Raw genomic sequence first — 15,151 nt, forward strand, 5'->3', positions numbered from 1 at the left:
TTACATAAGGTAAGGTCCTAGGGAGCATTGCTGAGCAAAGAGACCGTGTAGTGCAGGTTTATAGCTCCTTGAAAGTAGAATCACAAGTAGATAGAATAGTGAAGGCGGCATTTGGTATGCTTTCCTTTATTGGTCAGAACATTGAGTACAGGAGTTGGGAGGTCATGTTGCAGCTGTACAGCACACTGGTTAGGCCACTGTTGGAATATTGCATGCAATTCTGGTCTCCTTCCTATCGGAAAGATGTTGTGAAACTTGAAAGAGTTCAAAAAAGATTTACAAGGAGGCTGCAAGGATTGGATGATTTGAGCTATAGGGAGAGCTTGAGTAGGCTAGAGCTGTTTTCTGTGGAGCGGAGGCTGAGGGGTGACCTTAAAGAGGTTTATAAAGTCACGAGAGGCATGGATAGTATAAATAGACAAAGTCTTTTTACTGGGGTGGGGGAAGACCAGAACTAGAGGGCACAGGTCGAGGGTGAGAGGGGAAAGGCATAAAAGAGACCTACTGGGCAACCTTTTCATGCAGCATCCGCTGCACCCGATGTGGGCTCCTATACATTGGGGAGACAGGCCGCCTACTTGCGGAATATTTCAGAGAACACCTCTGGGACACCAGGACCAACCAACCCAACCGCCCCGTGGCTCAACACTAACTTCCCCCTCCTACTCCGCCAAGGACATGCAGGTCCTTGGCCTCCTCCATCGCCAGACCATGGCAACACAACACCTGGAGGAAGAGCGCCTCATCTTCCTAGGAAGCACCTAGGAACCCTCCAACCACAAGGGATGAATGCAGATTTCTCCAGCTTCCTCATTTCCCCTCTCTTCCCACCCCCCCCCCCCCCCACCCTTATCTCAGTCCCAACCCTCAGACTCAGCACCGGCTTCTTGACCTGCAATCTTCTTTCCGACATCTCCGCCCCCACCCCCTCTCCGGCCTATCACCCTCACCTTAACCTGCTCCCACCTATCGCATTCCCAACGCCCCTCCCCCAAGTCCCTTCTTCAGGAATGAGGAAGGGTGTGCCAAGCAGGCTAAGATAAAAGTTAGGGAGAAGGGCTTATGCCCGAAACATCTATTCTCCTGCTCCTTAGATGCTGCCTGACCTGCTGCGCTTTTCCAGCAACACATTTTTCAGCTCTGATCTCCAGCATCTGCAGTCCTCACTTTCTCCTATGGAATGAGCTGCCAAAGGAAGTGGTGGAGGCTGGTACAATTGCAACATTTAAGAGGCATTTGGATGGGTATATAAATAGGAAGGGTTTGGAGGGATATGGGCCGGGTGATGGCAGGTGGGACTAGATTGGGTTGGGATATCTGGTCAGCCTGTACAAGTTGGACCAAAGGGTTTGTTTCAATCTCTATGACTAAGATTCCAGGACTCTCTGCTTGCTCCTGTAACTTTGAAATTGTACCAGGACCAGGGCACTGATCCAGACCTGATCTGTGCACCGTAACCTGGTGAGCTCTGTCAACCTTCACCCGGTCTGCGTCGGCATCGCAGCCAAGAAACTCTGGCAGCCAGTCTTCAAAAAAGCTTGCTAGCTGCCCACCTTCCACTTCCTCAGACACCCCATCAACCTAGATTATTTTCCTCTGACCTCGATTTTCCAAATCATCGACCTGTTCAGTCAAGGCATGGACCTGTTTTATGAGGGTCTTGATCTGCCACGCCAAGGACCTGACCTCTGTCTCAGACGTTGCGGCCCACCATTCAACCTCTTCAACTCACTTCCTGAGCTCTTCCAACTCCTTCTCATGCTTTTGTAGCATGATCGAAATCGGCTCTAGCCAAGTACGATTGTCTTCCAACAATCCCTTGATCATTCCTCAGATCGCCATGAGTTCTTCAGTGACATTCCGCTGTGCAGGTACCTCTTTCTCTGCTGCCGAGAGGGGAGCTGCTGCATTCGCAGTCGCGGGTTTGTCCAATGTCTTTGGCAAGTGTCCCATGTTTTGGGGCTTGGCTGTATGAGTCATAGAGATGTACAGCATAGAAACAGACCCTTCGGTCCAACCCATCCACGCCGACCAGATATCCCAACCCAATCTAGTCTCACCTGCCAGCACCTGGCCCATATCCCTCCAAACCCTTCCTATTCATATACCCATCCAAATGCCTTTTAAATGTTGCAATTGTACCAGCCTCCACCACTTCCTCTGGCAGCTCATTCCATACACGTACCACCCTCTGTGTGAAAAAGTTGCCCTGTAGGTCTCTTATATCTTACCCCTCTCACCCTAAACCTATGCCCTCTAGTTCTGGACTCCCCAACCCCAGGGAAAATACTTTATTTACCCTATCCATGCCCCTCATGATTTTGTAAACCTCTATAAGGTCACCCCTCAGCCTCCGATGATCCAGGGAAAACAGCCCAGCCTGTTCAGCCGCTCCCTATAGCTCAAGCCCCCCAACCCTGGCAACATCCTTGTAAATTTTTGCTGAACCCTTTCAAGTTTCACAACATCTTTCTGATAGGAAGGAGACCAGAATTGCACAATTCCATGCTGTGAACTTTGCCCAACAGTTCCTCCAAAATCAGTTGTGAATTTCACTGTTTGTTAATTTTCCCAGGTGCACTCCGATGTCCAGCGATACATGAATTCAAACATCTAAGGCACCAACTGTGCAGGTTCTCTCTCTCTCTCTCTCCTGCACTGTCCTCACCATGTGCTTCCTTTGTCTGTTCTTCTCCCTTTTAAAACTGCTGTCGGATGCTTTCCTTTTGTCATCCCCACTCACTCAAAAAGGATTTACAGTAGAACCTCTACTATATGAACATCAACCATCCGAATCCTGGACCATCTGAACAAAGTCCCAAGGCCCTGCCAAAATAACGAGGTAAAAACAATAACTGCAGATGCTGGAAACCAGATTCTGGATCAGTGGTGCTGGAAGAGCACAGCAATTCAGGCAGCATCCAACAAGCAGCGATGAAGGGCTTTTGCCCGAAACGTTGATTTCGCTGCTCGTTGGATGCTGCCTGAATTGCTGTGCTCTTCCAGCACCACTGATCCAGAACCTGCCAAAACAACACCAGGCAACCCAGCATTCAGTTATCAGTTAAATGGCATTATGACGTGCACTGCCAGATAACCAGGAGATATTCGATAACTGGCACTCAATCAGCTATCGGCTAACTGGCACCATGATGTGAATTGCCGGATAATCTAGAGACACTTGAACAACCCGCACTGGTGGATTACCACATGTTTCCAGCCACCTGAACTTCCCCCGCCCACCTTGCTCAATCAAGGCTCCACTGCAAATGGATTTAAACGGTGTCACAATGGTTTTATATCAATTTTCTCCAAAGAAAAGTGTGTGTGTATGGGGTGGGGGAGTGGGGAAAGCGCGTTAAATATCACTACTACTGGTTTGGGTGTAGAGCTCAGCAAGACAGATCTACTCAGATCACCACCATCTTGGTTCCCTTCGTGGCCACTGTTTTACTTTGCTAGACCTCACTTTTCAATATTTTATTTATGCTTTCAGCCCATTGCTTCTATAGCCATTGGGTCTGTTTCCAACATCACTGTGCCAAAAACTGAAACCAACTTATTTTTGAAAACTAGCAAATGGATTCAAGGACACGGAATGTGTAAGGAATGGGACTGTTGGTTGAAGTGTTTTTTTTTTACTTCTCACCAGACCTAGCCCCTTCATCAGCATCTCACAGCTGCTCAACTTGAGGCTGTTCCATCTTATCTACTGCTGCTGCAAACTATAAAACCCTTCCACTGTGCTAATGACAACAAGTGCATACTATCGATTAGCTCTCCAGAAACCCTGGAGACAGCCCTGTGCGCTGAGATCAGCTGATAGAGAACAATTTTGGACTTTTCAAAATACAGGAGGGACTAGACTATTAACCCCACAGGGTATTGATTAAATTTTTGTCATTATGAAATAGCTCCTTTGTGAATAACAGGCTAAAGTTAGGGTGTATTAGTAGCTGTGGAGCTCCTTCCCTAACTTACTACGGTTACTTCAGTATTATAGGCCTACACCACAAGTGCCACTTTTAAAGTTTTCTTTCAGGAGATGTGAGCATCACAAGCAATTATTGATCATTTTTAAATGGATGCCCACACTAAATATTTTAGTCAATCTTCATATTTGGGCAGTGTATGGCAGCTGAGCATTTGGCCACAGCTGTAGCAGAGAATGGACAACAGGAGTTCTGTGAGGAGGGGTGGGTGAGGTGAATACAATTACTTAAAAACAATTTCAAATAGTGTCTTGAACGTTATGTTAATGACAATATAATGCAGAGCAGAAAAGCCGTGAAACAACAGTTTAGGAAGGGTGGAACAGTTTGGTCAGGAAATGGGTTCACAAGGGATAGGATTTAAAATATGGACAAATTTAGATTTGAAGACTACTGCTGAGGTAATGGGCAGCTGAATCTTGAATGATAGAATGAAGGATCTAAGAGGCCAGGAACATCCAAGAGAACCAAAAGCCAAAATCAAAGTATTTAAAATTTGAGAGACTCCATAGTTCAGCCTGGTCACAGAAATAAGATAAAAGGGACAGGGCTACAGGGTTACAACTCAAAACCAGGGACTTTAGAATGAGAGAAAAATAAAAGCTCCAAGGAATTGAAATTCATAGGACAAAGTTGCTTTGTCTATTTTGCAAGATTTAAGAGGAAGATAATGCCTTAAAAAGATGATTTTTGACAATAACAACTATCATAGAATTGAGAAAGGAAATTAGTTTCCAATCAGATAGTGGAAAAGTGTCATTTACATTGGTTCAAAATTAAGCAACAATTTTAAATATTGATTATTTTAAAATTCTTTAATGGCCTTGTCACCTCCTTAATTGTGTGCAGTTTTGGTCGCCATACTATAGGAAGGATGTGGAGGAACTGGAACGGGTGCAGAGGAGGTTTACCAGGATGTTGCCTGGTATGGTAGAAAGATCGTATGAGGAAAGGCTGAGGCACTTGGGGTTGTTTTCATTGGAGAAAAGAAGGTTTAGGGGTGACTTGATAGAGGTGTACAAGATGATTGGGGTTTAGATAGGGTCGACAGTGAGAATCTTTTTCCACGTATGGAGTCAGCTATTACAAGGGGCATAGCTTTAAATTAAGGGGGGGGGGGGTAGGTATAGGACAGATGTTAGGGGTAGATTCTTTACTCAGCGAGTCGTGAGTTCATGGAATGCCCTGACAGTAGCAGTGGTGGACTCTCCCTCATTATGGGCATTTAAGCGGACATTGGATAGGCATATGGAGGATAGTGGGCTAGTGTAGGTTAGGTGGGCTTGGATCGGCGCAACATCGAGGGCCGAAGGGCCTGTACTGCGCTGTATTCTTCTATGTTCTATATTAATCTCCAATCTCCTCCAGCCCCACAACCCTGAGATATCTGTCATCCTCTAGCCTCCTGAATATCACCCATGTTAGGAATTACAAACTATGCCTTCAGCTGCCTCAACCCGAAACTCTGGAATTGCAAAACTAAACCTTTTCCACATCCCTACTCTGGTTTAAGTCAGTCACTTTTTAAAACCCAACTTTCACTCGGCTTTTAGCCAGCTTCGCCAATATTTCACTTGGCTTACTGTTAAATTTTATTTTGACAATGCTTGTGAAGCACCTTAGAATGTTTTACTATGTTAAAATCTCTATAGAAACTGCTGTTTTTGGGCCTGTAGTATCATTTGCATCAGAGGCACAATTGCCTGTTAGGCCTCCTCCTGAAGCTCGCTGTTGAAAAATTATTCAAATTTTGTCCCACACCAGAGCATCTTAACTGCCTCCCATGTTGTAAACTCAACTGCAAAAAAAACATTCAATAATAACTTACATTTGTACAACTTTTGAACATGGTGAAAAGTCCCAAAATGCTGTACAGGATCATTATAATGGAATAATCTGAAATTTTGGTACTGTGATATTGGGACAAGTGACTAATGTACGATCAAAGAAGTAGGCTTTAATGTGTGTTGAAAGGATATGGGCAGACAACTTTAAGGATAGAAATGCTTATGTTCAAAAGTACAGACAGGTCATTCATTTAAATATTATAGTAATAAAAGATCCCAACATGTTTACTGTTCAGGAAAATGTTCCATTAGAAAATACCCATTGTGATCAGGCTGACGATACAAGTCTAATGATAACCATTCACATGCAACAGGCAGGACCAGTTAAAATTATTTGGGATGGGAGAATAACACCCGGAAACGCCAAATTTCTTTCCAAAATCCGCATGGGAAATTTTAGGTTGAATAAACTAACTATTAAATAATAGCTTATCTGGAGTTTCGTGACTACAAGAGAATAATTAAACTACTGTGTTACAGAACCACCTGTTTTAATTTTACGTTCTTCATTTTTCCTAAGATTAGTAGACAAAATTAGCATTATTATGTGCAATATTGCTCACGTGAGGCACCTTATGTTCCTGAAAGTTATTGGTGATCTTATGTATTATTACACGGTCAGTAATCATTATGATGCAGTGTGCTCAATGACATTACATTTTGTGATTTACCCTTGGTGTATTATGCAGACATGCATGTTCGTGAAACTGTTGCCTGAAAAGAATGAGGAATGCACAATTTTGGGAGAAATGCACAATTTCCTCTTCAGTTAATGGTCCAATTCTCCTTCAAAATACAGTTAAATATGGCTGCACCACACTATCAGGCAGTGCATTCCAGATCCTAACCACTCATTGCCTTAAAAGTCTTCCTCCCATGTTGCCATTCCTTCTTGAAAATCACCTTAAATCGTATCCTCTGGTCGTCAATTCAACAACCAATGGCAATGATTCCTCTCTATCCTGCTCTGTTCTCACAATTTTGAATACCTCTACCAAATACACACACAAACTTCTCTTCAAGAGGAACAACCTCAACTTCTATCTATTGTTAAATAGTAGTTCCTCACCGCTGGAGCAATTTGAGATTAATTTCTGCACGCTTTCATACTTTCACATCCTTTCTGAAGTATGGTGCCCTGAACTGTACAAAATTCTTCAGATCACAACTTCCTCACCTTTTTGTACTCGATACCCCAACTGACAAAGCCCAAGATACCATATACTTTGTTAAACACTTTCTCAACCTCTAGTCATTTCAATGAAATAGGCACGTATACCACCCTCAGTTCTTGCATCCACTTTAGAATTGTACCCTATATTTTATATTCCTTTACCTACAAAAGTAAATTGTTTCACACTTTACCACATGATTACCCATTTCAGAAACCTATATCAGAAGAAGAAAACAGGAATGACCAGTAAGTTCTATTAAGACAAACAATAAGAAATTAAACAAGAAAGTGCTTCTGAATCCAATAAAACCAAATCCACAGAAACAAAAAATTTATTTCCAGTGCTTCCAGGGACATTTACAAACCATTTGTCTCTATCTGTACACAGGCTAAATACAATGTTGAATCTGAGAAAACAGTTCTCATGCACAGTTAAGACTCTCTTTGGAGATGATGAAAAATGAGCAAGGGAGCAGTTTCTCCAGAGACCGCTATCTACATGCCTATGTTACAAAGCTTTTCTCAAATCTCAAATTTGAAAAAGCTACACATGAAATTATATACACATTTAAGTATCTTTACAGAAACTTTAAAAATTCAAGTCCAATACAAAGACTGTATTAAAAGTCTGATTTTAAAAAAAATGTTAAGATTCAACTGGAATGCCTATCATGTGGAAGCTCTATTTGTTCGGTTAATAAAATCTGGAAAATTATCTTAATTTTTTTTTGTCTTGTTTATAGATAAAACTTCATTTGTTCACAGTAGATTTCTAGTATTTTTGAACTAAAAGACAATATGGCACCCTATCTAAACCAATTTTCTTTTGTGAGATGAGGCACTTTCTTAAGCAACTGAAGTTCAAACAATTAAGTTCCAATAAATGTTTGAATTGCTCGCCTTTATAAGCCGATGTAAAATATATGCAGCAGTATCCAATTGTAGAGCACGTAAGATGAATGTAGGAATTACTGATCATGCTATGAGTAGTTTATGGAATTTTACACTGCAAGGTTTCAGCACTTGATGCTCTTTTGTACTGAATTCATAAATTCATTTTATACAAAAGTTTATCATTTTTCTAGCCATCAGTATCTGCTGTAAAGAGCTTCCACAGCATCCAGCACAGAAACCAGCCTGTATTATAGGCAGAGTATCCACCATTTCAGAATTCAAGTAGAGAAATATGTACAGGAGTCATAAAAAAAAAATCAGTATACTGTTTGATGAGCAATTTGCTGTACAATTTTTCGCAGCACTAGACATAAATAATTGCAGACCTACAAGTACTGATAGAAGCGAGACTTGACTACTTGATTACTGGATATTTTATGGGGATGAGCATCAACAGTTGTACTAAAATTGCTTTTTCCCTTGCTTTGGAGGCTTTCACCGTTCACTTGGCCTATTGAAGGTAGTGGGCTCGATGATGCCGAAGGAGAAGGCTGGCTGAGTTGGGGCAAACTACTACAGCTGCCTGCATCTTCTTTGGATGATGCATGCAACTTTGAGTTTGTTCCTTTGTCTAAATTAATGTCCACAGTTCTTGGCTCAGAGGCCTTTTCTGTGTGCAAATCTGACGTGCTAGTTCGTAAGCGCTCACGTGCGAGCCACTCTGTAATTGAGAGATCCTGGGATTGGCATTTTGGTTTCAGACGGTCCACTGCTGATAAGTGCGACTCATCTCCCCCACTCCCTGCACTACTTTGAGAATACTGTTCTTGTGCTTTCCACGCATTTAGAACACTGAGCTCTGAAAAATCCCTATTTCCTCCCATAGTGTGTCTTCGTCTAATGTTTTTTCTTTTACTGGTCTCTGAAGAGCTTGACTTTTGTAGGCCAACCCCAAACATGTCATCTGCAGAAGTCTTTAGCCGTAGTTTTAAACGCTCTGTGATTTTCAACTTCCAAGCAGGCTCGACCTTATCATGTTCATTTTTTATGAATGAAGCCAGACTGCTTGTAGATTTCCCTTTCTTCATCACATCAAACATTTTGTATGGTCTAGTTGACTCTTTCTGCTCCTTTGTATCACTTGTTACCTCACTATCACCCTTCAATCGAAGAGACCTTTTCTTTGATAGTGTATCACACTCAATTAGCTTATGTGAACTGAATGTTGTCCTAGCATCTAGCCCTGTTGTTGAACTTTCTTCTGTTCCAGTCTTATCACTTCCTTCAGAGTTTCTCCTGATATTCATTGCTGTATTATGTTTCATTACATGTAGAACGTTTTCAGGTGCACAACTTGCAGCAAAAACAGAAAAGTCACTATCACTATCTGTTTCTACATGGTGTCCTTCACTAACAAGTTCACTTCTTTCATCGTCAGCCTCATCACCTTTGCTTTCTATCACTGACTGGACTTCTGCATTCAGTATGTGGGAGTCTATACCTGGAAGGTACATTACAGAAGAAGTTGTGGAATAGTCTGATGTGATGGAACTTACATCCGCAGATGCTGCATCAATGTTTTTGACTTCTGACTTCTTTGACTTACTTAAGTAAGCTTGCTGCAGAGAGACCAGAGGTGAATTGCTGATTGTGGAAGCTGAGAAAGTCATATCAATGCGAGAGTTCATATTACTGGCAGAAACCTCAGCAGTAGAAATAGGCATTGTGCTTGAAATTAATTGTGAACTGAGACAACTAACATTAGGCAAATCTGTGCATTTTTGGCAGTATGCTGGGAAGTCTTGCTTTCTGGGGCTTGTTTCATCTACTGTGACTTCTTCTCTAATTCCATACTTTTCAATCAAGGCCATAGAAAAGGTCCGATTCTTTTCATCTTTACTGTCTTTCTCTTGCTGCTCAACATACCAGTCACTTTGTTTTCCCTTCTGTTCAGCAAAGTCAATTTCATTTTCAGATTCTCCTTTACTCCCTGGTTTCTTAGTTGCAGCGGTTTTGGAATGGTTTGACACTTCTTTCCTGGAAAATACATTTTCCAATTCATCATCTGAACTGCTTTGTTGTGGCTTTATATCCTTTTTCTTTCTTTTACGGCTGGCTGCAGCAAAGATGGATGACACAAGCAAATCCCTGCTGTACTGATCCTTCCCGGATCCCCAAGAACCCTGTTAAATGGAAAGGCCAGTTTTTTTTTGGGTGTGAGGGGGAGGGGGGTGGTCAAGAAAGACAAAAATTGAAATTTATTAAACAACCTTTCTCCCCTGTTAGGCACACTAAACAATGGCACTTTACAAACATATTACAACCATGATTATAAATATTGTCCTAATACCCATATTGAATAAAAAAACACAATTTAGAATTCTCTGACGTCATTTCACAGTATTGTTCAGATCTTAAAAAGATAGGCAAGAATGCAATGGAAGCCAACCCCAATTTCTACTATTTTTTTTAGGTGCTGTGTAATTCTTTTAATTTGAATACACCAGTGACAGAAGCAGCAACTGAAGAGTCAGTTACGTTGGAGTTTGGAGACAGGAAGGATGAAAGGGTGAGGAGAGAGGAAGGAAAGAAGCAAGAGCACTTTTCCGGTGTTTCTTGGTTTACAGAAATGATCACAGTATAAACAGGACAGTTCTTTGGACCAAATTTGGCTCCAGGGATCAACTATAAATAGATGCAGAAGATACAGTTACACCATGTCATCCCTGACAATCCAATATTTAATTCTTACACTCTCTGGAATATACCTTTCCAAATAAAGTTACAATTGAACAGCAATGAACTGATTAAGGCAAAACAATTTTTACTTAAACCTTTGAAGATAACTTAAAATTGTGGAAATTTTACAGACTCATGTTACAAACAGATGACACTGCAAATGTTTCAAATTCAGAAGCTTGATATTTCTCCATTAGCTTGGATAGCCCTTTAATAATTTGTAACCTGGTGCCAAAAGGTAGTTTTGCAAAAGCAACATCTCAACTTGATTTGCGTTTGCAATCCAAGTTTCTGCATTGTTCAAACTCGTTCAAATTTTGCACATGATCTAGAGGCTCCTACGTGACTGCATAGGCCCTTACAGACCACACTATTTATACTTGGGTTTAGGATGTACACAATGATGCAAATTATAATGTAGATAATGTAATACCTTACCGAAAAAGGTATCAAAACAAAAAAAAGGGTGGAAGTCCAGTTAACAGGAATCGTATTTATCATTTGGAAACTGTTAATCCCATTAAAAAGGACGCAATAGCAGAGCATTTAGAAACACATAATATAATTAAGCAGAATCAGCATGACTTTATGAAGGGGAAATCATACCGAAGACATTTATATAATTCTTTAGGAGATAAAATGCAGGGTGGATGAAAGAGAACCAGTAGATGCAATTGTATTTGGATATCCAAAAGATTCTGATCAGGTACCACAAATAAGTTAACTACTTAATAAGAGGCTGCAGTGTTGGGATTGTATATTAGCATAGATAGAGGACTGGCCAACTTATGGAAGACAAAGTTGAGATAAAGAAGTGCCACAGAGGTCAGTACTGGGGCTACAATTATTTATGGATGGATGAAGTGAATGCTCTAATGCCAATATTTCAGATGACAAAAATAGCTAGTATGTCAAGTAATGAGGATGACACAATCTGCAGAGGGATAAGGATAAGTTAAATGGGTTGACAGAAACTTGGCAGATGAAACATTATATTAGAAAACGTAAAGTTATGCACTTTGCCAAGGAAGAACTATTTAAATGAAGAAAGACTGCACATAGCTGCAGCACAGAGGGATTTAGATGTCAGTGTATAAATCACAGAAATGCTAGTATGTAAATTCATCTGTTTAATAGGGAAGGCAAATCAAATGCGTGCCTTTATTTCAAAGGGAATGGAGTGTAAAGATGAGGACTGAGTGTGTGTTGCTGGAAAAGCACAGCAGGTCAGGCAGCATCCGAGGAACAGGAAGATCAACGTTTCGGACTGGAGCCCTTCATCAGGAATGAGGCTGGGAAACTCAGGGGTAGAGAGATAAATGGGAGGGGAGTGGGGCTGGGGAGTGCAATAGGTGGATGGAGGTGGGGGTAAAGGTGATAGGTCAGAGGAGGATGGGAAGATAAGTGGGAAGAAAAATAGACAGGTGGGACAGGTCATGAAGGCGGTGCTGAACTGGCAGGTTGGAACTGGGGTAAGGTAGGAGGAGGGGAAATGAGGAAACTGGTGAGGTCTACATTGATGCCATGGGGTGAAGGGTCCCAAGGCAGAAGATAAGGTGTTCTTCCTCCAGGCGGTGGTGAGGGAGTGGCGATGGAGGAGGCCAAGGTCCTGCATGTCCTCGGCAGAGTGGGAGGGGGAGTTGAAATGTTCAGCAACGGGGTGGTGGGGTCAATTGGTGTGGGTGTCCCAGAGATGTTCTCGAAAGCACTCTCCAGCCCCACCCCTCTTGCATTTATCTCTCCACCCCCCGAGGCTCCCAGCCTCATTCCTGGAGGGGGGCTACGGCCCAAAACATCGATTTTTATGCTCCTCGGATGCTGCCTGACCTGCTGTGCTCTTTCAGCACAATTCTAATCTTGACTTCAATTGACAGCTGCTCACCACACCAGCAGACCATTAATGGTAAAGTAACATGACCATTGATGAGAGTGTACCTACTTCTGGTATAAGAGGCCCAGCTTCAAATCCCACTTGCTGCAGACACATGTACCAACATCTCTACACTGATTAATTAGAAATAGGTGCTAAATAATGGAAATCATACAAATCAGACTATAGGTTCCTATATACCCTAAATTTTGGGTGAAATGTGATTAAATCCACAAACAGGTGTAATCAGTCCAAGTGTGCCATTTTGACCTGGGGGATGTCTTGTGTTGTGGGTGGTTTAATTTTTGAACGAATAAGGGATCATGAAAATACAAGTGAAACCTGGAATGTACACTTGGATTCGGGTAACATCTGTGCAAAACAACATGGATAAATTTCAAACAAGTATTAAGTAAATTGATCGTGAGAGGAATGATGAACAGAGATAGAGATTGCTTCTTGAGCTTAACATACAGACAAGTAGTCCAATCACAAAGTAATGTAAAAAGTAAAAATTGGCTGCAGTATGTTCTCTCAATTAGGAATTCAACTTCCAAGAGAGCAGTTTAATTGAAAGAGTTTCATGCGGCAGCCACCTTGACACTATAACCAAAAAGGCTAATGGAATAAAGGTCTTTCATCTCAAGCTGTATGATGCTTCATTTCATGTTGTCTTGGTCAGATCCTATTTGGAGTACTACATTCTGGTCATCTGCGAAAGATGTACTTGAGGAATATAGCATAGGTGCCGGTATTGGACTGGGGTAGACAAAGTTAAAAATCTCACAACACCAGGTTATAGTCCTACAGGTTTATTTCGAGGCACTAGTTTCCGAAGCACTGCTTCTTCATCAGGTGGTTATGGAGCAGAATCATCTTCGAAAACCAATGCCTCCAAATAAACCTGCTGGACCATGACCTGGTGTTGTTTTTATGTTAAAAATCTCAATGTCACAAGGTGTTTCACAGGCACATTACCAAACAAAATTCTGACAGGTCAGAAAAAGATAGATGGAGGTTGGGGCAAGATCGAAGTCATGGAGGACTATGAACACAATGCTGAGAATTTTAATACTGAGGTATTATTGCTCTGGGAGACACCACAGATCCGCATACAGAATGGTAGATGAGCAGTTAGTTATAGTAAAGGTAGCAACTTATGGACGGTTCAGAGAGCGAGGTAAGAGGTCAGTCAGGAAAATACTGGAATAGTTGACACTGGAAGCAGCAAAGATTAAATGAGGGCTTCAGCAGTCGATGAACTGAAGCAGAGACATTTACAAGCATTATTACAGAAGTGGAAATTGCTGGTCTTGGTAATGGGTCAGAGGTTCAACCTCAAAGTGGATATGGAGACAAATGGAGCTTGTGAGGAGGACCACAAGGTGGAGGGTTGAAATATAAAAGCAGCGATGTGCTTCTGAGACTTTGTAAAGCTCTAGTTAGGCCCCATTTAGAATACTGTGTCCAATGTTGGGCCCCACACCTCAGGAAGGACATACTGGCACTGGAGCGTGTCCAGCAGAGATTCACACGGATGATCCCGGGAATGGTAGGCCTAACATATGACGATCAACTGAGGACCCCGAGATTGTATTCATTAGAGTTTAGAAGGTTGAGGGGAAATCTGATAGAAACTTACAAGATAATGCATGGCTTAGAAAGGGTGGACGCTGGGAAGTTGTTTCCGTGAGGTGGGGAGACCAAGACCCCATTAAAGGGGGTCAATTTTGAACGGAAACGAGGAGACATTTCTACAGCCAGAGTGTGATGGGCCTGTGGAATCATTGCCACGGAGCGCAGTGGAGGTCGGGACGCTGGGTGTCTTCAAGGCAGAGATTGATAAATTCTTGATCGCGCAAGGAATTAAGGGCTACGGGGAGAGTGCGGGTAAGTGGAATTGAAACATCCATCAGCCATGATTAAATGGCGGAGTGGACTCGATGAGCCAAGTGGCCTTGCTTCCACTCCTATGTCTTACGGACACTCGGCTTGGAAACAAATATTGGCCCAGCCAATGATGCCCACATTCCATGAATAAATTAAAAAGCAATATCTTGTACAGCTAAAACGTGAACTTGCTATTTCGTATTCAATTCCCCTCATAATAAATGATAAATTTATTTCTTATTTGTTGCCATACCTGTATATCAACATTTTGTGATTCATTCACTAAGAAACCCAGATCTCTCTGTACTGGAGATGACTCAATTTAAATAATTTTTGTTTTACTGTCAAAATGGACAGATTTTCCCACACTAGCCTGACTTGTTCACTCCTTCATTTATATCCTTTTGTAGCCTCATGTTTTCTTCATAACTTACATTTCTTCAAAATGACATTTCAGACTCTGAACATTAACCCTGCATCTCTCTCCACAGATGCCACAGGACCTGGTGAGCTTCTCAAGCATTTCCTGTTTTTATTTCAGATTCCTAGCATTCACAGTATTTCTCTCTTACTTTCCCACCTATATTTATGTCAACAGCAAATTTAACAACCATAACTCTGATCCTTTCATCCAAATAATTGAGAAATGTTGATGGAGGAGGAGAAGAAAGGGAGATAATTGTAGTGAACTGTTAAAATGACTGAACAGATGTGAAAGAAACTAAGCAAGATACCATCATTCAAA

The 15,151-nt window shown here is 41.8% G+C and overlaps 1 protein-coding gene across 2 annotated transcripts in view; it reads right to left on the reverse strand.

The window, feature by feature from the left end:
* Positions 1-7,327: 7,327 nt before the first annotated feature.
* The window catches only part of arhgap21a (Rho GTPase activating protein 21a), a 256,035-nt gene continuing 248,211 nt past the window's right edge, over positions 7,328-15,151 (reverse strand). For both annotated transcript variants that reach the window (XM_043690469.2, XM_043690471.2), the window contains exon 25: positions 7,328-10,090. In XM_043690469.2, the coding sequence (XP_043546404.2) occupies positions 8,294-10,090 (1,797 nt within the window). In that variant the 3' untranslated portion in view covers positions 7,328-8,293. The remainder of the gene's footprint in view (positions 10,091-15,151) is intronic.

The sequence above is a fragment of the Chiloscyllium plagiosum genome, unplaced genomic scaffold (genome assembly GCF_037043375.1).
Source record: "Chiloscyllium plagiosum isolate Xiang-an unplaced genomic scaffold, Cpla_swu_hap1 HiC_scaffold_5, whole genome shotgun sequence".
Classification (NCBI taxonomy): Eukaryota; Metazoa; Chordata; class Chondrichthyes; order Orectolobiformes; family Hemiscylliidae; genus Chiloscyllium; species Chiloscyllium plagiosum.